General features: G+C 43.8%; 1 protein-coding gene across 1 annotated transcript in view; it reads right to left on the bottom strand.

The window, feature by feature from the left end:
* SLIT3 (slit guidance ligand 3) overlaps positions 1 to 25,103 on the bottom strand; it is a 627,553-nt gene that overhangs the window by 34,724 nt on the left and 567,726 nt on the right. Inside the window, exons 27-30 of the mRNA XM_083181792.1 lie at positions 14,893 to 14,990; positions 9,079 to 9,218; positions 6,747 to 6,840; positions 1,748 to 1,885 (exon numbers count right to left, since the gene is read on the bottom strand). Coding sequence (XP_083037918.1) covers positions 1,748 to 1,885; positions 6,747 to 6,840; positions 9,079 to 9,218; positions 14,893 to 14,990 — 470 coding nt within the window. The remainder of the gene's footprint in view (positions 1 to 1,747; positions 1,886 to 6,746; positions 6,841 to 9,078; positions 9,219 to 14,892; positions 14,991 to 25,103) is intronic.

The following is a 25,103-nucleotide window of genomic DNA, read 5'->3' as shown; positions in this document are numbered from 1 at the left end:
AAGCGATATCCATGCTGTTAGTGTGCCCATGCTGTTCGTGTGCCCATGCTGTTAAAGTGCCATCTTGAAGACTCCTGGTGTAACAGATGCAGGTAGTCATATAGTTAAATACTTGAGTATTTTCTCCTTGTTCCAACTTTAGTATATCCTCCTAGCAGTGACGTGCGGTGGTGGCTGTGAACAGAGAGGCACTCACAACCACCACTGCACCCCACAAACCCGGCCGCTGCTGACACCAGACCACATCGTCGACCCCCCCGCCCCCCATCGATAAACGTCCCCCGCCCGCCGCCGACAGCAGTCTTACATTGTATGTACAGTGCGACCAGGATGATTGAAGCCGTCTCTGTGCGCTCTGAAGTGACCGCAGCTCTTCTTGATGCCTGGTCCGTGCGGCACCCCGTGGCATGGCTTACAGAACAGGTGCGCGGCGGCGACTCTGCGGCTGTAGCAGGGAGTGGGACAGCACAAAGATTGCCTAGTAGATGAGTTTTGTACTGCTGCTGTCCCACTCCAGCTGATCCTCTCCGGGCAATCAGTGCGGAAGTCCACTTCGAGCACTGCTGCCTGTGCCCAATCCCATTGGCTACAGTGACAGGGGCGAGCTTTCATATTGGCTGAAAGCATATCCCCTGTCACTGAGGCACTTATAACGGTGCCGCTTTCAATAGTTTTTTAATGGGCTTTTACAGTGCGCTGCTTGTTCCGGCCCCCTTCCCACCCCCTGCTTCCAGCTTTTTTAATGGGAAGCAGGAGGCACCGCTTTTGATGCCTCCAAATTTAATTGAAACATTATACAACAATGGGAATTATTAAATTAATATAAAGAAGATCCTTATGACACAGAAGTTGTGTCATAAGTATCTTCTTTGTATTATTTTAATACAGGTCGAGTATCCCGTATCCGAATATCCGTTATCCGAATTATTCCGAAATACGGACATTCCAGAAAGTGAAAAAAAATATTTTTTTTGCTAAAAACTCACTGGGGACATTTGTAACAGCATCACTGGGGACATGATATGTAACTGGCACTATATATGTGCAAGACAATGATTGCTTGGCATTCAAATTCAATGCTGAGATAGTACACACATTTTGTTTCACGTTTTGAAACCTTGTTTTTTGAACAATTAAAATATATTTGTGTGTATTTTATGTGGTAATAAAATATATTTGTGTGTATATTATGTGTTTATACAGCATAAATGCAAGATACTTCAAAATACATCATTAAAATATTAAAATATTCCGAAATACGGAATAATCCGTTATCCAAAATTCTCCTGGTCCCGAGCATTTTGGATAAGGGATACTCAACCTGTAATTAATGACAGGGGAGGCACTGCCTCCCCTGCCTCCCCTGACTGCACGTCCCTGCCTCCTAGTAATTTTAAACTGACTTCTCAAGCACAGATCTCCCACAGAGAAAATCACAACAGGGAGCTACAAAATACATAGAACAGATAGACAAAATAGCAGGACTCAGTTGGTGCCCAACAGTCCAAAATGACAGTATGTAGTTCTCAGTATGTGTTCCAAAAGACACACTTATCAAGTACATTATTTACTACATGCTACTTGGGAAGGAGAGAGAGTCCAAATCATAAACTTTATTCACAATATTTATTTCACTTAGTTTTAAAATTAGGAACATGGTCACAAGTAACAAAAATACCTCTGGTAACATTTATAATTGCGATATTAATAATATTACATTTGTTGAAATGTTTTAGTTAGTTATTACCTGAAGCCTTGTGGACACACACAGATATATCCACCAATATCATCCACACACTGGGCCCCGTGTTGGCATTTATTGCTGACGCAGTCATCCTCATTACTTTCACAGTATTGGCCCACGAATCCAGGTGAACACTCACACCTTGAATTGAAAAACAAACAACTTAATGAATCAGAATCCTGAAAACCAGAGCACACAGCTGCCATTTTGTATTCAAGTTAAAGGTGACCTAGCCAATGAAATGTAAGGATACGGTCACTAGGTCAACAAGCATTAGGTCGACAAGCATTGGATTGACATGCAGGAAGGTTGACATGACTGAAGGTCGACATGCAGGAAGGTCAACATGACTGAATGTCGAAATGGGTTAGGTTGACAGGGTCATTAGCTTGACACAAGCATTAGATGGACAAGGCATAGGTCGACATGGGCTTTTCACATTTTTTGAGCCTACATGTGCTGACAGGCAGTATTTCATGCCCTACCATCCACTAGGGCATGGTGGAAGAACAAAATAGTGTGCCGGGCCTAGTGAGGCACCGTGCCCGAAGCATGGGAGTGCAGCAAGACATGCGAGGGGAGGTGGTGCTACATTTCAGTGTCCATGTCGACTGTGTCGACATTCGGGACAATTAACAGGGGAAAACCTTATTTCAACCTTTTGACTGTCGACTTTCCCCATATCGACCTAGTGGTGTCGACCTAGTTCACGTCTATCCCATACCCGAAATGTCAATAGCAGCACACAAAATTATCCTTGTATATAGCTAATGTACTAATGAAGTGAAAACATCTCTATATATCTATCTAACTCTCTACCTCTCTACCTCTCTCTCATTCTTAAGCATTTCACAATAAACAATGCTTCTACAATCACCTGGTCTGAATATGTATTTTGCTTTCTGCTTTTTAAAATACGTAAAAGTCTATTAAAGTTGACTGAGAATTTTATCTTGGCTCAGCAAATGTATTTTTGGTTTTCCTTTAGAAGTGACAGCTGATATCCCCAACATATTATACTGTTATTAATCTATGACTGTTTGCTATAGTTAGGGCAATGAAGCATTTGGAAGTTAATCTATCACAGAGTGTAATGGCAATGAGTATGACAGCCCACCTGCGTCTGTGCACCAAATTCAATTCTGACTACAATTTTCTTTTTACATATTTTCCTCTCCCCTAATGGAAGCCAACAGTGCACTGGAACAAACCGCACAGCGGCCACAAACAATGCCTGCATTCATCAAACATTTTTACTTTTTCTCCAATCACCTGAATTTTACTCTCATATTTTTATTTTTCCTTACATTTAAAAGTAAAAAAATAACTCAGCACATGTTTCTATCCCCTTCAGAAGAAGATTGTACATCATGCTGAACTAATAACAATTCGGTGGCACATTCTGGAATTCAGCATTTGGCTGGCTGGACAATTCTCTGCAGAGTGCTTGAGTTACAGGTAGCAAATAGTAGTAAATGAGGTGAAAGCTGATTAGTCTGTACCAGCCAAAACTCACAGATGTCCAAGAGCATTGTATACTGATTATATGTAAAATCAAGGACTAGTAGATTTTATTCAGCTGCTTTTTTCAGAATAAAATTAAGATTAAACATCTACTTTATAGCTGCCTGGAAAATGCCATGTAATTAGCCATTTGCCAATGTGGTTAAAGATGTTTGTTTAACAACTGTAATGAAATTATGGTTTTATTGAATAGTTACAGTAATGCACATTGACCATTATTTTCTTAGTTAGACAGTTTAACATCTTAATGTTGGGATGCGGTCATTTGGTCTACAGCATGACGGTCAACAGTCATAAGGTCGACACCATTAGGTCGAAATGGGAAAAGGTCGACATGGTTTTAGGTCGAAAGGTCATTAGTTCGACAAGTCATTAGTTCGACAGTATCTAGATCGACTGTCAAAAGGTTGACATGGGGTTTTTAACTGTTTTTTGAGCCAACATGTGCCGACAGGTGGTATTTCATGCCCCACCATCCACTAGGGCATGGTGGGAGAATAAAATAGTCTGACGAGCGCAGCGAGGCACCGTGCCCGACGCATTGCGAGCGATGCTAGGGGATGCGGTGCGCTTTAAACTGTGTTCATGTCGACTGTGTTGACATTTACCGTATTTTTCGCTCTATAAGACGCACCTGACCATAAGACGCACCTAGTTTTAGAAGAGGAAAACAGGAAAAAAAATATTCTGAGGTGGAGGTTATGGGCAGGAATGATCTGGGCAGGGAAAGGGTAAGGGGAGATTATACTGGCTTGGTACTATGGGCAAGGAGGTTAGAGGACAGGCAGAACTGGGAGTAGGGAGGGGTCAAGGGTAGACTGCAGCTTGGGCAGTACTGGGGCAAGGAGTGGTCACAGGTAGGTAGCAGTTTTGAGGGGGTAATAAATTGATAAGGCTAGATAGCAGCTGAAATTAATTGTGGTAAAAGCCCCCACACCCACCCACACACACACACAAATGGACACACATGAAATGGACCCCACAGCACAATGCATGATCCCCGCTGCCCCACACACACACACCACACTTCTCCGCCCACAACAAAGAGCCTCCACACTGTATTGTTATATACACTATATACTATATACCTGGGCTTTACCGTTGAAGGGGGAGAAGTCAGCGCTGCCCAGTGATGAAGAAGGGGGCAGCCCTGCCGCGCTGGTCAGTGAGGACGGCGGGAGAGAGGGCACTCAGGGCAGCACTGCGTCTGCCATGCTGGTCAATGGTTTGACAATTGCATTTTTCAGTGAGGTGAGCAAGGAGGGGGAGAGGGCAGCGCTGCAGCGTTGGTCAGTGAAGACTTCAGGAGAGAGGGCAGCGCTGGTCAGTGAGGTGAGCACGGAGGGGGAGAGGGCAGCGCTGCTGCGCTGATCAGTGAGGTGAGCACGGAGGGGGAGAGGGCAGCGCTGCTGCGCTGATCAGTGAGGTGAGCACGGAGGGGGAGAGGGCAGCGCTGCTGTGCTGGTTAGGGAGGTGAGCACGGAGGGGGAGAGGGCAGCGCTGCTGCGCTGATCAGTGAGGTGAGCACGGAGGGGGAGAGGGCAGCGCTGCTGCGCTGGTTAGTGAGGTGAGCACGGAGGGGGAGAGGGCAGCGCTGCTGCGCTGGTTAGTGAGGTGAGCACGGAGGGGGAGAGGGCAGCGCTGCTGCGCTGATCAGTGAGGTGAGCACGGATGGGGAGAGGGCAGCGCTAGTCAGTCAGTAGGGGGAGAAGGGAGCGGGCACCAATGAAGAGATGCTGGCAGCGGTAGAGAGACACTGAGTATGTGGGGTCTGTTCAGTGAATGGGATATCATCGACGGAGTCCCTGCAGCAGATGGGAACTAGTAGCGCTTCTAGTTCCCGTCTGCCGCAGGGACCCCGCCGATGATATCCCATTTGCGAAATGGACCCCACAGCACAATGCATGATCCCCGCTGCCCGGACCTCTAAGCTGCTGACAAGTACCAGGGGAGTGGGGGGGGGGAGGGAGGAGTAGAGCGGGCTCTGCTGCAGCACCAGCATCCAGGAGTTTTTTGCACTTTTTTTTCAATATTCGCTCCATAAGACGCACACACTTTTCCCCCCACTTTTTTGGGGAGAAAAAGTGCGTCTTATGGTCCGAAAAATACGGTAGGTAAAAAAACTGTGAAAAACCCCATGTCAACCTTTTTACTGTCGACCTAGACATTGTCGAACTAACGACCATGCACCATGGCGAACAGACTATTCGCCGAGTGCGCGCACCCAGGACAGCGGGCGGGGGGGCGGAGAGGGGTGTTTGGTGCAGCGGGCAGCCCCATAAGCATATGGGAATGCCCATCGCTGGGTATTCTCATGCTAATGAGGCCATGACGTGGGGGCGGGCAGCTGACAACACCGGATGTCAGCTGCCAGCCCATTTCCTACTCAACGTGCACATATGTATGTATGTATGACATGAAAGTCACTTTTATATGCGTTGTCCTACCACATCTTTCGTTGGTCGGTAGGTTACTGTGTAACATCAATTCACTAACCCCTGCGAGCGAGTCGCCCTTGCGAATGGGTGGCCCCAGCCAACCATTCACACAGCGGGGTTTGGTGGAAGAATAACCCCCACAGGGTATTTCTAAGCAATCTTTCTAGTTCGCTGTATGTGTGTATGGGAGATCTAGCCAAGGTGAAGCTCAAGGGCAATTTCCCTAGCCTACATCGCTCAGCATGTAGGCTGGGGAAAATCACCCCGTGTGTTTGAGCCCTTACTAAGCTAAATATCTATGGTTTCTTTCAAAAAGACATACATCTGTGTACTCATACACCTAGCCTCAATATGCTATTTGGAGTCTTTTTCAGACAGACGTGCCTCTTAGTCATATTGTTATGCAACAAAACTGCTTCAATAGACTGCACTAATTTGAAACGCCGCACTTGTATACTGTATACTCTGTATAATAAAGTGCAATGGTTTTGTTACATCGTACTACTATGAAGACACACGTTCTTATGAAAGACTCTCAGGACAAGTCGTGAGGACCTTGTCGACCCAGGTGTACATCAAAAAGGGAAGATAAATAAATGATTGTAATAAGTAAGCATAACCAAAGACTCCCAGCAACTGCAATCAAAGAAGAGCTCAATAAAATTTGACAAACTCCAGAAACAGTTAAAAGACGTCGGCATAACTTGTCGGGGACCAAAGGAATTAGAATCAGGCCCATTGACAGCTGCACTCTAAATGCTCTTCGCAAACTCTTTTGTAGTCAGAAATGGAGCACTGTTTATATACCGTAGGATAACAAGGTTTCCCAAGCAAGGCTTCTCACTGAAGCCATGCACAGCAATATTCATGTCAAGTGGTTGAATTGCACTGAGCATGAATTTCATCTAGAAATTGAACAATGTGCCAAACTGGATTATATACCAATGCAAGTGGCATATAGAACATTTGAAAATAAATAAAAAAAAACACTTTTAAAATGTTTGTCTCAAGCCGAGACGGTGGCTGAGTCATTTCCTTACGTGAAGCCGTTGTCGGTGGAGATACATTTGGAATCATGCTGACACAAGTCCGGCTCAGAAGCACACTGGTCGATAACTTCATCACACAATTCTCCTGCAGTCAAAATAAACACACGGTTTTGTAGATACAATATTCAAGTGCTAGTTTCTGTAACAGTAACATAAAACTCAGAAATCTGAGCAAAGATGGGCAACATCACCGGTTTTAATTTTTAGAAGTTTTAGATTTCTCAACAGCCCATGAACCATAAGCAAAATATGATTATGCCTTTCAAATGACCATACTCTAAAACAGGCATGGCCAAACTGTGGCCCTCCAGCTGTTGTGAAACTACACGGCCCAACATGCCTTGCCATAGTTTTAGTATTCCCTAATAGCAAAACTATGGCAAGGCATGATGGGACTTGTAGTTTCACAACATCTGGAGGGCCATAGTTTGGACATGCCTGCTCTAAAATAAGCCCTCCCATCATAACCTAGTGTGAGGGCTGTGCCTACAAAGTCACGTGAGCAGAAAGAGGCAGCGGTGACAGGTTACAGACAGTTCCCCAACCAGCCCAGGGTGGTGCACCTGATCACCTGCTGTGTCTTCCCACCTCCGTTCAGCCATGGGGCCCATGTCCAGTCAGGAAGGTAGGCAACTCCGCCACCAATCAAACTCCCCATTGTACACACTATACACATTGGCCCTCATTCTGATCACTACGCTACTCTGCGCGTTCTCATGCAGCGATGTTGGGCAATGCATGCAAAGAAACTTTTATGTGAATGTACAGCCACAGCAAATTTATTTTTCACCGTCACATTCTGGCAGGGGGGGCGGGGGCATTCCTGTGAAAACTCCGGGCATTACCAGATTCCATGCGGGAAAGAAATATTTTGTTGAGAGTGATTTCTCTAGCGCTCGCAGATCTAAGACACTCTCTGCTGTCTTAGCTCCTGTATGGGAATTATTAGATGGTCGGTGACCATCGAATGATTTCTGCCCCACACGCAATCTGCGAATGGATGTTTATGCAAAACATCCATTCGCATGCGTGCGGGAATAATTTGCGGGTGGACCTTTGTGCGGGAGGCGTTTAGATGAATCATAATAAAGGCCATTATATGCTGACAGGTAAAGGGGTGGAGTGTTGCAACAGGTGGAGGGTGGGGGGTGGGTGCTATATACAGGTTGGGTATCCTTTATCCGGATATCCCATATCCAAAATATTCCGAAAACTGTAGGTTTTCAGAATATTTTGGAGTTTTTTGTTGTTCCCCCACCTATTTTAATTCTTGCCTCGTCCCCAGATGTCCACGGCGGCCATCCAATCCTCTTCAGTGGCATTCTCGGTCCCGGGCACGCAATAATGCATTCTTGGGACCGGGGATGCCGCTGAAAAAGATTCCGATGGCTTCCATGGATGCCAGGAGACACCGTGGATATCAGGGGGACCATCGGGGCACTCGTGTTCCCGAGCATTTCGGATAAGTGATACCAACCTGTATAATATATGCAGTGCTTCATCAGAAATAGGACTTTCCTCCGTATACCCTGAATAAGTGTATTTGGTTAATGTTTCTGTTGTATTTTCACTGTGCAAACAAAATGTAATGCTACAATAATAGTTAATTATAAGCAAATCAGGTTGCAAGGTGGAGGGGATGCATCAAAGGCTGTCTTGGTGGCACCTGCCTCCAAATTGTGGAGTGCCTGGAAGGGCATCCTAGTGCTTGGAGAGGCACTGGTGCCCAGTTTGCTCCACCTTGCATGTTTTGTGGACCTGAGTGGATGGGTGGACCATAGTCAACCACTGATTATAGCGATTGTTAGTACTGCAACACAGCATTGGCCTAGAAGCTTCCTACACCACCCCAAGTGATATTAACATGACGCAAAACGTGATCTACAGTATGTACCCCCGTATAGTAGACTAGCCGGATCACCTACATATGACAGGACAGGCTGCAAGAACAGGGTAGGAAATCCATGGGTCCTCTGCAGAAGAGAGTCTTTCTCAAGTAGAAAGATAATCAAGACCCACAGTAGAGGTAGCAGAGCAGAATGCTCTGATAGACAGAATTCAAAGCTAATGCTGCCCATACACGCCCCGATACGGGCGTGCTTTCCGTGCTGTACTAGCACGGATCACATTGCATTGCATTGCCTGTGCATGCGTTGTGCATGCAATGTGATGAAACCTAAGTACAAAAAGTATGTGCAAGCACATACTTTTTGTACTGTGTGATGAGGTGCCGTGGGAGCGCGCATCTCAAAGCACACATCGGAACAGCACGCATCGCAGCATTACTGTCACTATTACTGTGTAGCACAGCAATGGTTCCTACCTGTGTAGTTAGGTGGACAGAGGCACACATAATTGTTGATTCCATCAATACAAGTAGCATTGTTCTCACAGTCATTATCGTCACAATCATCTGGATTTATCTCACACTTCTCCCCTTCAAATCCCAGTGGGCAAGAGCAGCTAGGTAAAGAATACAGGAAAACAAATCAGAACATACAGTAATTTGGGTTCCACTCATTTTTGGCAAACTACACATCACCCTGAACAGTGCTGATGATATGACATTGGTCTGTGAAAGCAGTTGCCAATACATACGCAGCACTTCGTACTTCTATTTTAATACTGAAAAACATACTTTTTTAGATGAACAGTCTAATCTTTGTGAAACATTACATGATTAGTATTTATGAGAAGTTCTAGGTAAATATTTGTGTGTATTATGAAATTTATATTTACCATAAAAATGTAGGTCCAGCCCAGCACTGTAACAAACAGGGGGCAGGTCACCAGTACCCATAAACTCTGCAGTCCGTGCTGCTGTAGTAGACAGTAGGGGACACTGTGGGTACACTTACGCCATCTACTGGCTGCAGGGCGCAGTTCCATGAACCCCCTGCAATCCAGAAGTACAGGCAATGGGCTGGGCGTCTGTGCACTCACAGAGCCTCTGCGCTAGTTACGGCACTGGTCCTGTCACACTTAGGGGTCAACTTCTTAAAGGTAAAAAAATGAAAAAAGGTGATGTGGCTCACAGATTATGTGTAACATTTTCTAGGATGCAATAGAAAAACCGATAGACTTAAGCTGTGTACACATGGTGCATCAGAGATAGTCGATGATGAACAGGAGACTCTGCCGTGGGAGCCTCAGAGGGAAACAGTTGATCGCAGGAGCTTTACCAGTGACCATTAGGAGGCTGAACACGGGAGTGTGCACCCAGCGATTAATCGCTGCAGCACAAACAAATCACTGGCAATATGGTCACTCAGTGACCATATTGCCAGCGATATTGCACCATGTGTACACAGCTTGAATCTGATTGGTTGCTATGGGCAACAACCACTTTTCATTTTTAGAAGGGTTATTAAATTTATCCCTTACTATATAGTTTACTAACTTAGTAATAACTGTAGTAATACTCTCTTCAAACAGCTATAATGGTTCCTAAATATAGGTACCACAGAAAGTCAAGATACATAAATATTAATAGTATAATATCACAATGAACATATTTCTGTGATGATAGAACATATTTTCTACATACCGCTACTAAGACTTTAATGGCAACTGACCATATTTATAAGCATCTTAATTTTTTACAAATGCTAATTACCTAATAAACTGATATACCGTTGAATAGCTACCACGGCGGGGGGCATCGCCAGACAAATCTGGCGATGCCCCATAGAAGCCTATGGGTTTCTACCGCAACCCTTTGCCGTCCCGCATGGACCCCTGCCGCCCCGCATACCCCCCCCCCCCTCACATGTGTCCGGGCAGCACAGAGCTGTGCTGCCCGGACCTGTGGCCTCCTCCTCCCTGCACTGATCCTCTTCTGGGTGCAGGGAGGAGGAGAGCCCGGCGCAGCAGCAGCAGCGCCGGGTAAGGGAGGCAGGGGAGAGCCGCCGGGTCCCCATGGGACCCGCTGACTCTCACTGCAAAGGACAGCTCTTAGCGCAAGGGCTGTCCTTTGCCATAATTATCGCATATGTTAGTGCATATGCGATAATTATGAATGCGATGTGCAGCGATAGGGGGCGGAGCTAGGGTGCGGATGTTAGAACATTCCCCCCATAGTCATGTTTCAGTACAATCTTCTTTTAAATCCAGTGGTTGTCAAGGTTACAGTGAAGTGATTTATTGTCTTCCATTAGGATTTTGCTAAATGATTTCATTTACTTCTGGTAAACAGAGGAGTCCTGCTCAGATTTCCATGTGACCAGATTTCTCTGGTGTCCATGAATGATTAACAGCTACAAGCCTTAATTCAATTAGACCATGCATGCCAAGGCTTTGTGAGGCTTTAATCAAACTGATTTCTTGCAAACATATTTATTTTATTGATTTCCTTGGAATAAAAGAAAATGTGAAACTCATCGCACTATTTATTTATAGATTACATCATCCTGAATCGGCACATATTCATTTTAAACAAATATTTTCTTTTCCTCTTAACTCAGCATATAAATAATTTATTCATAGCCAGTTATTCATTTAATTTGCATTTAATTGTACAGTCGCGTGGAAAAATTTGGACATGACTGCATAAACTTTGTAATAAATACTTCTATTGGACAACAAGGATGTTAGTTTATTTATGTAGACATTTTATTCAAAGTACTGCATTACAGAAGGAGCAGCTCTCAGAGTTTCTCCTGGAGATACTACTGCCAATCAGCACCGTTCGCTATCCGCCAGAAGGGGGCATGTGCATGAAAGGCTTGCACAACCCGTTCCCCTGATGGAACCCACAACTGTCCTCGCCTGTCTCCCTGAATTGGAGATTGGCAAGGTTTCCGCTCCCCACCGTTGAGCGAAGGGGACGAGCGTGCGTGTGAGACACTCGCGTGTCCCTGTCAGATGCAGCGCCTCTCTGCCATCATGCGCCAGCTCAGGGAATCTGGCAATGCATTCTGTATTTGTATCTACTCATGTAATGGTTACTAATCTCAATTATCAGAGACATATTGGCCATAGAGCCTGCAGGGAAGATTCCTGGCAGGCCGACACACCAGTGTGGCCACCTGTCATCTACTGACTTTTTTTTTTTAGATGTAGCCCTGTCGCCCTCCTATCTCTTACATGAATAACCTTTGCTGGTTCACAGAGCACCCGATGCTGCAAATGCTTATCTAAATATGGCACCCATCTCTATCCATTGTGACATCTGTTAAATGGACGGAAGTGGGTACGATCCAGGGGTGTTACAATTTCTGGGGTGTTTCCTGGGCTCCACTGGGGGAGGGGTGGGGATATTTTCAATATTCGGGGATTATGGTAATGGTTTTTTTTCTCTCTAATTAATGGAGGATTTGGGTTCTCTGTTTAGTCTCAGGGCCATATGTACTAAGCTTGAAAAGTGATAAAATGGAGAGTGATAAACCACCAGCCAATCAGCTCCTAACTGCCATGCTATATGCTGTGTTTAAAAAATTACAGGTAGGAACTGATTGGTTGTCACTCTCCATTTTGTCACTTTTCAAGGCTTAGAACATCTTGCCCTGTGAGTGAGGGGAGGAAGGTATTATTTGAAATCTGTAGGATTGCGGGTTGTCACAGAAGCGTAAAGATCTGAGGGCCAATAGACTAGGAAGTATATTGAAACCAACAGCTTCCACACAAGTGTAGTGCTGTATTATAAACCTTGTCTATTTTGGTCTTGGTCCTGCACACATTTGATTTTGTGCTGACCATGTGAGGCCACGTCTAGAAATTTTAACAAGGCCACTTTTACTTCCCAATCTGCCCCTGTCAGACTATGTAGTCAGGGACCCAACTAAGGCTAAGGGCGGGATGTACTAAAGGGAAAATGCGGTAAAACGGGGGTTTTACCGCATTTTCCTATTTACCATCACCCATCACCCGTCCGCCCCGTTTTCGCTTGGCACCCTATGGGCTTCTATCGCCGCCCGACGTCCGCGCGCCCCCCCTCCCGTCCTCCTGATTTCCTCCTCCCCCAGCAGGTGTCACAGCCGGCAGGATATCCGGCTTCAGAGGGGAGGAGGAGACGCAGGGGGATGCTGGCAGCCGCCGGGAGGTGACGGAGACCCCCGCAGACCACATCAAAGGTATCGCGGGGGTCTCCGTCACCGCAACCCGATGCTAGCCGCATATGTTAGTACATATGCGGCAGCATCGCGGCAGCTGCCATGCGAAGGGCGGCGATGTATATTAATATATCCCGCCCTAAGTGACCAAATGACTCAGGCAAGGGTTCAAAGAGGGTACTGACAGAACCAAAGCAAAGCAGGGAGCACCAGCAGCAGCGTCCGTTGCTGGCTGAAGCAGGGCCGACGCCACCACTAGGCAGCCTTAGGCATTTGCCTAGGGCGCCGGCCACTGGAGGGCGGTAGTGAGCAGCGGCAAAGCTCCGGCTGAGAAGACGAGCAGCAGGAAGGAGCTGGGAGCAGGTAAGTGAGCCGCCCCCTCGCCCCCCATGGAGCATCCCCCCCGTGCTTGTCATTGTCTGCATCCCTCTGCGGCGGGGGTAGCGCCCGCACAGACCCTCCTGGAGCCTACCCAGTGCTGCGGCCTTTGCCGCATCTCAAACACCTACCCTCCCGCGCCGCATCTCCCGCCGCCAACTTGATCCCCTGCCCCAGCAAAGCAGTGGCGGCAGCCGCAACCCCCCTCCCGTGCGAAGCAGCGGCCGCACACCCCCCCCCCCCATGGAGCGGGTGAGCCTGGGGCGCTCCGGAGCCATGCACCGGCACTGGGCTGAAGAGGTGCCCAGCCTCACACTACTATGCACACTTTGTTTCACACCCTGCTTTAGTATTTATTTACTGAAGCCTTGAAACAAGATTTTGTGGATAAAACTGATTTTTTTTTTTTTATATAAAAGACAAGTGTCAAGTATCTAATTTTCTTACCTTCCCAACTACTAAAAAGTCACAAACCTAATTCTGCTATCCTTAAATCCTACATATATTGTGGCCACCATTGAATATAGGGAATCTTTTGCTGATGTTACATAGCCCAATAAGGCAACTATGTCTACAAACATGAATTCCTGCAGTGTTTCCTAGGCTCGTAAAATACAGGTTTCCAATACAAGGACAATTCACTTTGTTTACTACTACAATATTACATTCACTCCCTGGTGGGATAATTGCCATCATTTTCAAAATGGGGCATTTAAAGGCTAGATATAGATAAAATGGCTTAGAGAACACTTAAGTGAGATTTATCAAGCCTTTTAAACAGAACAACCAATTATATTCTTGCCGTCATTGTATAAATTGTTCTAAACAAGTGATAGCTACAATATAATCTGATTGTGTGCTACTATATAAGCAAGTTTGATAGGAGAAAAATATATTCTACTTACAGGAGTTTGCAAGGTTCGCTCTATACTCCTAGATACACTTAAATACACACAGTATATTTTAGTTTCAACTGTCTGATTAAATGCATAAGATAAAATTGAAAGGACATGAAATAACTAATTTCCAAGACTACCAGAGACCATTTCAGATATTACTTGCTAAGTGGCAAGGCTGAGTTTATTGTGTATCTTATATGTAATTAGTAGTTAAAGAGGCATGTTATAGATTATAGCTAGCATGGCAATATGTCTTGCTGTTCATACATATCTGATATAGGGCAAGATTCTCGAAAGGTGCCCATACACGTACCAATTACCCGGTACTTTTTGTGCTAAAATAGCATCGTTGTGCATATGTTGTGCATGGGATGCGATGCTATTTTAGCACAAAAAGTACTGGGTAATTGGTACGTGTATGGGCACCTTAAGATCCAAAGGTGATAAAATGGACAGTGATAAACAGCCAGCCAATCAGCTCCTACCTGTCATGTCACAGAGTGTGTTTGAAAAATGTCAGGCAGGAGCTGATTGGCTGGCTGGTTTTCACTCTCCATTTTATCACTGCAGTTCCTCCTTCCTGCCTGGGGTGACACTCTCTGCTGTGGTGTTTCTACAACAGACTGGTTTGTAGCTCAACATTGAGATACACACCAGACTGTTTTTGAAGTACCACAGCAGACAGCGACACCCCAGGCAGAAAGGAGGACTACAAGGATTTTCCAAGGAGCAGGGTGCTAGAATGAACACTATGATACATAGATATCACATTGAAATAAAATAATTGCAACCCAAATGTGGCTAAATTACCTGAATCCATCTTTACTGGCATCACTGGTGTGGCAGGTCCCGCTGTTCTGGCATGGATTCTGAATGCAACCATTGATGGGGATGTCACAATCTCGGCCCTAGGGATTTAGAAATTCGACTGTTTTCTTCTGTACATAATACAGTTCTTTATGTTTAAAAATGGTAAAACAGATGTCATGCTAATGCACAGTTGTTCTACTTATTGCTAGGAATTAACCCCTAATAAAAGTAAACATATGTCCCAACACTCCATATGGCTCATGATGTCTTACAGTCAATATAAACAGACAGGAATAATATAATGGTTTTGCTATCGAGCCAACAACTCATAAGCAGCTTCGTTGCATACACTTCTCCCACATATCATTGGGAGAAGGCTGGGAATGTGCAAAACATGTAGTCATGCCCCTTGGATCTCTCCTGAGGGATCTCTTGCAGCCCACAAAATAGGTAAATATGCACCACTGTGGTACCACTTCCGGCAGCAATTTGGGCAATGGGCTCATGGTGCATCTGGGTAGCCTAGACATCCAAGTTCTATTGTGCTGACAGTGGCTGTCTTCCGATGGGACGTAAAAGCTTTCTGGCATTGCTGCGCCATTGCCTGTCAGGCAGCAAAATGCATTAGTGCCTGCAGCTTCCGTCAGTGGAATGGTGGTGTGACCTAAGGCCATATCAGCGTGATTCACACCAGGAAGTACGCCGCAGAGGTAAAACCGCAAGGTAAGTAAAATAGAAGAGCTTGTTAAAGAGGGATTGGATTGTTGGAGAGAATAAGGGGGAGGTATCGGATTACTGGAGACACACAAGGGGAGGTAGGGAGAATGATTGCAATGCTGTGATAGATCACTGATGCAGTCTTGCTGTATCATAAAATTATATTTTCAATGCAGGAAAAACAGGGTATGCAACACCCAAATGTTATATTAGATTCATGACAATGTAATTCAGGGGCAGAGCATGTGTGGAAACACCTGACAAGGGATGTCTGTGGATTATTAGTGGTCATCCCCCCCACCCCTAATCATTGCATTCACACAGTGGGCCCAACATGTATCAATCTGACACTGTCCCTGATGTTTTTTTTTTTTTATTTGATCTTCCCCATAAGCTGACAAACCTTGCCGCTGTAATATGCAGGCTCCATACTACGCCTCTGATGTGATGGGCTTACTGACCTGGATAAAAAATGCTATATGTACCTAAAGGTGCCCATTCACGTTCCGATCCTGCCGGTGCGATGTGTGCTATGTGTGCGGCATCTCATCGCACAGTACAAAAAGTATGTGCTGCACATACTTTTTGTACTGTCTTTTTATCGCAACACATCGCATTGCATGCACAAGGCATGCGATGCGATGCTATTTAAGCTCAAAACGCAAGGCAGGATCGGAATGTGTATGGGCACCTTTAGAGTCATTTTCCACTACTGTATTAGCCAATTCTAATCTATATACTCTGGAACAATATTAATAATTATTATTTTGCATATATATTACATAAAATTCCACTTTAGCAATTTTCAGTGGCAAACATTAGACAAGAGAGTCAGAAAGAACTGTTTGAATGTCTCCTGCATCATTCACAACATAGCTGAAAGTACCAGACTACAGTATGTGTCAGAAATGCTGCGACTTTACACAACACTGTGGGCAGTATTCAATGCGGAGGGCGAGCTGTGACCGCAAGCAGTGCTTCCTGCTCGCTGTCACAGCTCGCACAGTCAGTATTCAACTGACCCCCTGCATACGTCGTTTCCCCCTCGCTAGCTTTTTGGAGTGAGGGAGAAGCAGCGTATGCGGTCGCTAAAGCAGCGAGGCTCGCGGCTAAATGCAGCGGGCTCCCTGCACTAGCCGCGAGCCTCCGAAAGCGAGGATTCCTCCAGAACATTGAATAGGGTGAGTGGCCTGCACAGGGGTTAAACAGCGGGGGTCACTTGTTTTCTGCAATCCCTGCCTTTAACCCCCTCGCCGGCAGCATTGACTACACCCCTGTGTGTAATATATTATACAATACCATATCAGCCATTTATTCAATCTGAAAAGACATTTTCGTCTTGTAGTACAGTAGATCTTTTTCTGCCAGACACCCTCCAACATTATCTAGTATTATTATTCCTGCCAGCCTAACTTCTGGCATGAAATCAAATAAGAATGTGGAATGCCAGCTGCACTTTAAGTAACTTTCTTGTCCTTGTTAATAAATCATGACTTGCTGCTCGCTAGTAATGTAGAACTACTTGGCATTCTTAGGCCTCATTTTTATTTATATCAAAATGATTTATGACCACCCTGAGTATAATACATTGTCATTTTATCATTTTATCCTGTAGAACAGATTTTGGCTGTGGAAGACAGAATTTTACAGGGATGTCGGATGTTATTAAACACACTCTTGTATAACTTGTATGACCAGTATTTGATGGAAAGTCATTTGTGAAGATTAGGATTCTAGAACAATTATGGAAAAAAATCTTCCTTTCTCTAATGTATTGCGGTTGTAAAACAGGAAAAATAGATCCCTTGTCCATTCATCTATGAACACCAATACAAATTTTAGGGAAAAAGTGAATGTCTTTTGGGAAATCTGCTTTCCTCATTTTTTTTAAAAGGAATTACTGATGCCAATTCTCTGCAGACTTTAAAGTAAGCCCGCAGTCATGTATCATCGCAGTATCCGCCCAGGGCTGATTTAAACACCATGGGTTTGCTGTTGCAGGGTTATTTCAATTCGTACAGGATACATATTATTAAGTATTACTAAACCCTCAAAAAAATTCTAATAGAAAATATGAAGGTAAAATACACTATTGTTCCTGCTCTACAGCTTCATCCAAAAGCAAAGTAATCCATTCCAAACAGATGATAATACACCCACAGTACATTGACAGAACAGTGTATATTAATCTTCTGCATATCAAAAAGCTGAAATGTCAAAGCACAGCACATCACTTAAACTGCTTATACAGGCGTATATGAATCCACCAATCCACACAAGTCACTTCTGCAGGGCAAGACAGCAAATATTTGCTCAGAGATTGCATGGAGATTGCACAGGTTTTTTTACATTGTGCTCCCGATATGCGCTCCTGTGGCAGCACAAATTGAAACCCAGATAGACAGGGCTGCAGTGACTATATAGTGCAAATCGAATGTAGATAGTATGAATTGTATGTAAATAGTACAGAGTTAGCAAAGATTGCATAGCACTCGAATAGCAAGGGAATCTCACTGTGTGTACACACTATAACTTTCTTAAGGTCACAAATCACCCTTATGGTGTGTACACACGGTAGATATGCCGTGCTATGCGAGTCCCGATACGATCAGATCATATCGGGACTCGCATAGCACAGCATGTAGTGGCACAATTTTGACTACCGGTATATAGTGCAGATCTGCACTACATAGTCTTGGCTGCACTCTCTATTTGACCACCGACTTTCACTCACACAGGAGCGCACATCGGCAGCACATCGGGCTCGCAAGCCCTAAAAAAGCATACAATCACCATGCGATCTGCATGCGATATGGCTTCCGATGTTCACTATATCGGCAACATCGGAAGCCATATCGCATCGTGTGTACACACTATTACACTTTAAAATAATAAATGTAAAAAAATAAATATACAGTAAATATACAATATGCTGTATCAGCAAGCATAACAAGCTATAATAAACAAATACTGGAGAAGGCTCAAGGTGCCCATACACTGTGCGATAATCGCACCCGTTATGGGCTGGATTGCATCGCAACGCATGCATTTTGCATGCGATGCAATGCGATCAGAAGGCAGTACAAAAAGTATGTGTAGCACATACTTTTTGTACTGTGCAAGTGCAAAAACCACTGTGTATGGGCACTTTCAGAAGTCCTCCAGCGACCCTAGGGCTCATACATCATTTCGGCAATTCCGCTGATACCCCACTTCCAATCTCTGTTTCTCTCATGATTGTCAAAATCTCAAATCTCAGACTCACTGACTGCAAATTTTTGGGCTGGAATCTGTGAATTGAGGTATCGCTGTTTGTTGGATTTTGAGGACTGTCGGACACAATTAAAGTAAGAATTTAGGATTTTGCAGTTAGACTGTTGATGTATGGGCCCTTTTACATCGCACTAATCTAAAGAGATAATTGAAAGAATGGTCAATAAAAGTTGACAAAAGATGCTTTGTTAGTTTACTATCAAATTAGTTTTGTACAAAGATTAACATTTAGTTAAACCTGTAACATCATAGAGAAAACTTGTGTAAATAAGGTAACCTTTTGTGTTGAAATGATGTCATATTAAATGAGCAAAGCACCGCTAAAGCTTTTTTCTTATCTCAACTTAAATATAAACTATGGCTAATTTATGCCATTTTCTCGTTCAATTATTAAACGCTGGTACTCAATGGTAGAGCAATATAGCAAGTTTCAAGGATTTGGCAAATTAGGCATTAGGCAAATTGGGCAGAGCAACTAAAGTTGTTTAAGTTCCTACAAATGATGCTGCAATGAAGTATGGGGTGATAGAATCTTCTAATTCTCCTTACCCTTCCAGACATTGCCAATATGTACAGTATTTAAAATGTAGCCTTGTATTTAAAAACGTATCTATATATCTCAAATTTAGAAACTGATGAATCTGAATGGGGTTATTGGGTATTTAGCCTAAAACACTGGTTTAAGCTGTTCCTCCACTTTTCTAAAGAGTGCGCCTCTCAGGATGGTGGAAGCTACTTAGAAATTTAGAATTGGAGAAGTTTGAAGAAATGTTTATAGTGTATTGTTTAGAGAGCAATGGAAACTATTAATTCATTCTTATCTGTATAGCTTAACAAATGCAGCATCTGAAATTCATACAGTACCATGAAATTTAAATTGATTACTACTAGTACACTTATGGGGTGACGCAGTCTCAGAGTGCAGAGTGAACTGCCTAAGCACAGATCGCTCAGTACACATGCGAAACACCCGTGTCTAAGAAGGATAGAGAGTGCATGCACAGTCTAACTCTGCAGGCAATGACGATGCCCTGGAACGCACATCGCCATCTCTATAGGTTGTACACACGGAGCGATCCTTGCTTCATTTCTAAGTGATCTAGTCAGATCACTTAGAAATGGGGCTTAAATCGCCCCGTGTGTGTGCCTCTTTATTGCCCATTGGCATGTGGCCAGCAGTCTTATTAATTACTGTGAGAGACGTACTCTGTTCTGTTTAGTATACTACTCATATTTCACAAACTTATTAAGGGTTGTTTGTATTTTACTTGCCAGTTTGGAGCCACTGAACAGATTCTGAATTTCCAGTAATCTAATCTGGGTTGGGATCATTTGGTCTATTGCATTATGGTCGAAAGTCATTAGGTCGACATGCTAAAAGGTCGACATGACTCTAGGTCGACATGATTATAGGTCGAAAGGTCATTAGTTCGACAGGTCATTAGTTCGACAAGGTCATTAGTTCAACATTGTCTATGTCGACATTCACAAGGTCGACATGGGGTTTTTCACTGTTTTTTTACCTGAATGTCAACACAGTCGACATGGACACAGTTTAAAGTGCACTGCATCCCCTCGCATCGCTCGCTGCGCTCGCAATGCGTCGGGCACGGTGCCTCGCTACGCTCGGCACACTATTTTATTCTCCCACCACGCCCTAGTGGATGGTAGGGCATGAAATACCGCCTGTCGGCACATGTTGGCTCAAAAAACAGTGAAAAACTCCATGTCGACCTTGTGAATGTCGACATAGACAATGTCGAACTAATGACCTTTTCGAACTTATGACCTGTCGAACTAATGACCTTTCGCACTAGAATCATGTCGACCTTTTCCCATGTCGACCTAGAGTCATGTCGACCTTTTAGCATGTCGACCTAATGGATTCGATCTAATGACTGTCGACCATAATGCAGTAGACCAAATGACCGCATCCCATCTAATCTTCATTTTTTTTTTGTATCAGAGGAATTGCTATAATGCTGATGATCAATTATTGCGCAATGGCTAGTGGGAAACATGTATTGAATTAACCTATGCTTGTTTTGTGAAATATCATACAGTGATTTTCTGGGTTCTGATTCTAAGATGTTGAATCAATAAGAACTTGGTTGCAGGATAGGAAAGGGTTGTAGTAAATGGAGTCCATTTTCAGGAGGTAAAGAGGAGTACCCCAGGGTTTTGTACTTGGACCAGTGCCCAGTGCTTTAATATCTTTTTTAGGGACATTACATATCATACGTGTATCAGACCCACGGAACTAAAGAATGGAAGGGAAGAAAGCAGTAAAAAAAAAAAAAAGAGGAACCAATGAGAAATTTTTGGATAAAAAAATGACATTTAATGGTACTCAAATAAAAATGATAATAAATGTTAAAAACATGTGCACACTCGTCTTGAGGCCACTTGGTAAGGGATTTTGGGGGGATCCGCTCCTATTTGTGCCGCCCAGATGGTAACGAAAGGAGGACCAGTCAGATCACAGAGAATTGTATACTTCCAAAAATGAATTTCTCTCATTCTACTTTGAATACGTTGTTCCTTGTCTCCCTCTTTTGTCTACTTTTCCTTCTCTCTGACCAATGTGGCAGAATGATACCAGTACTGGAAAACTTTGAGCGGAACATTCATTGTAGGAGAAAGTCCATGCAAGGCATTAAATGGCAAATTCCTACCGAGTTATGTGCCACACACCACAGTTACAATTTATGAAGAATTTTCTAAATTGGCACTAATCTCTGTTATTTTATTTATTTTTCAAATAATTTTTGAAAATGGCACAGTAATGCATTCATGAAACCTAAAAATACTTTTTAAACAATTTGTGGAGAACTACCAAGATATTTTTTTAAATGAAGAACAATTTAATGTTTTCTTTTTTTAAACCGGGATTTACATGTCTGGGATATTGTTTTTCAAAAGCTGTTTATAGAAATTGCTACTCGAATTGAAGATGAGGGACATAATGCAAAGCGATGTAACAAAATCCGCATTTTAAATCAGATATCCACAGGCAAATGTATGAGACTGTTACTCAGATTTCGATGCTGGCACACATTGGTGGATAAGGCTGTGCTGTGGGCCAAAAAATTTCTTAACAGTTTGGTGCAGCTTCTGTTTTTAACTTGTTGGCTTTCCCTAGGATATTCCAGCCAACAAGCTGTGGTATTATGTTTATTACATAGAAAAAGTTCTAGGGAACAGCTATATTAAAGTTAGAATAATTCTGATAGTCAACCAGAGGCTCCAAACAATAAGATGTGGGGGTCTAGAACCAAATCATGACAACGTATTGGAGCAATGAAGATTTCAAAGCTAAAACTTGTTTGGGGACCTGCAAGTGATTCGCTGAAGAAGATGAATAGGATGGAGTTTCAAAGTGTGAGACTTGCTCCAGATGTCATCTGGCTGTGTACAAAATTAAATTAACAGTTCTTGATAGACATTTCACAAAACATTCACTTCTCTTTTCCCATTGTGCATACATATTATTGCTAAATAGACAAATATTATGTTATCATTGAGATTTAAAATATACAACTTTGTTTCCAATACATAACAATAATATACATACTCTAGAAAACCATTAATACATGTACTCTCCATGATGGGACGATGTGCAGGTTAGTAATTAGAAGACCAAAGGTCTATTCATTGGATTAAAGGACTAAGGACATATCCAGCAGCTTCCCCAGCATAATGGACACAGGAAGAATGACTCACGATGCCCCATAACAGAACTACAGGGAGTTAAGAGGCATCCCTAAACCCCATGCACATATAGATAATACATACTTGTCCACTGTGAACGTATACAGGAAACTGGTGAGGGTTCCATTTCCCTGAAGATTTATGTAACGTATGAACAGTAGAGCGATCACCGGATAAATGGTGCAAAGTACCGGAGTCTACTCTGCCCATGCAAAGGTGAAGAAAGGGGGGCCCACACAATACTTTCACTTTCTCCTGCAAGTTGTAGTGTACACCCTATATTTCAGGTACTCCCACATGTACAGGAGAGTGGCCAAATCTCTCGCATCCCACCTACTTCTTAGTGAAGTTGATAGGATGAGCAGTTTATACCCAGTATTGGTGAGTCTGCATTGAGGTGATGGGGCTAGTTGATGTGAAATTGTATCATTTAGCCCTACCCCCCCTTTCACACCAGCAAATCACTGCATTTTGATGTGACAGGGGCAGGGCCTAATGAGGTGCCAACCCAGCCCCACCCCCCAAGTGAAGGTCTCTTCTAGAGAGGAGACTTAAAAAGTTGGTAAGTAGAACCCACATGGTGGTTGCACACATACACCCCCTCTCCCCTCAGTAAACCACTGCCTGGCACCTAGATTTGACTAAAGGTAGTGCCAACTCTGGTTATTGATGATCCCAACTACAATAGACTCAAGGGTGGAAATGGCAGATAAAGTACATTTAGAAAGAGACTTTTAGAACACTATACAGCAGTTTAAGCGCCTATAATTAAGTACAGTACATTTTCTTTAACAATGTACATTTACGAGATGCCAAGGGTCTAGTTATCTGATTTTCAGTATGTTTAATTTTAGTAAGAAGTATGCTGTAATCTCAAACTAAAGCATTGTAAATCTTGACGTGACATATTTTAGTGTGCATCTATAAAAATAGATAGGAACACCGATGGCTGATTAAGCTAGAGGTGACACAAATCACCAAAGGGGGATCATGCTGCATGGATGTTAACAGTTGTGAGATAGATAGGGCTGCGTCTGCCAGCCAATGGGTGTTGTGGGAGGAGTTAGAAGGGGAGAAGGGTCTTGTGACCAGAGAGTAGCTTCCTCTCTGGAAGTTTTTCCTGGCCCTGGTAAGACGCATTTGCTGCTAGCTCCCGCGTTTTGCTGTGCTAGATTAATACTAACATTTCTTCTTTTTCCTCTATCTATTCCTACTCTGTCCATCTCACTCCTTAGTCTGTCCCTGTTTAGCTCAGCCTGTGCTGCGGTGCTCCGGATATGCCCCATCCCTCACGCGCAGTTCGTCCCCCCGCCCGCCTGGCTGACGGCCTGGACTCACCGGTTACTGCCGCCATGGCCTACCCGGGCTCTCAGCGGGGGTCCGGAGGGGTCCGGCGAGTGCCCGGCGCGGGTGCCGGGCGAGCGCACGCGTCCCCCGCTGATGACGGATGCTGCATGGATGTTAACAGTTGTGAGATAGATAGGGCTGCGTCTGGCAGCCAATGGGTGTTGTGGGAGGAGTTAGAAGGGGAGAAGGGTCTTGTGACCAGAGAGTAGCTTCCTCTCTGGAAGTTTTTCCCCACCCTCCCATCCCTATTTTCTGTCTCTATTTTCTTCGCTTGGGCGGCAGTAAAGAACGGTCAATTGTGTAGATGGTATGTGTGTAGATTAGTGGGTGCGCTCTCCAGGCATCGATTGTCACGAGCCATACTTCTGTGCACGGAAGATGGCTGCCACCACCGACCCGGGTGGTTGGCTGGGAGAGTTGGTCACCAGCGGTGTGTGAATGCTATGGTGATCCTACCCACCCCCTTTTCTTTAATCTGACCGTTCTTTAGTGCCACCACCAATATTATAGTCTTTAGTCTGTTGTCAAAATAAATTTGACATTCGTTATTTTGAAACGCCAGCACTTGTGTCCATGTCGTTATTTTTAGATAAGTTTAGTAAGTTAAGTGTTAAGGGTTGTTAAGCATGAGAGTACCGATGGTGAATTTAACATAGCATCTTATTTACAATGATGAAGATACAGTATGTAAATAATGAATTTGGAAAAATCAGTAAGTCCAGATACAGTATTATCATTGTACATATCTAATACTCTTAATAAAGACAGAACAATGAAAATTATGCCAAAATACTATACAACTGTAAATGTAAGAAAACAACACAATATACATTTCACTTATTGAATAGAGTGCGTATAATTAATTTGATTAGTATTTGTATGTTTTAGGTCATTGGTTTGGTACACTTATATAGGAAAGAAATGACCAACACACAACTACTATATCACAATAACTGCCATTTTGAAAATAAACCTCAATGCACTAAATATATGGACACTATTGTACCATTTGAATGATTCTTTACCAGATGCCTGACTGATTTAAAAGCTCTACACAAGGCATGTCCAAACTGTGGCCCTCCAGCTTTTGTGAAACTACACATCCTAGCATGTCTTACCATAGTTTTTGCATTCCCTAATAGCAAAACTGTGGCAAGGCATGA

This window comes from Crinia signifera, chromosome 4 (genome assembly GCF_055691185.1).
Source record: "Crinia signifera chromosome 4, ASM5569118v1, whole genome shotgun sequence".
Classification (NCBI taxonomy): Eukaryota; Metazoa; Chordata; class Amphibia; order Anura; family Myobatrachidae; genus Crinia; species Crinia signifera.
Note: the sequence above shows the minus strand (reverse complement) of the source record. Positions and strands in the feature narration are given on the sequence as shown.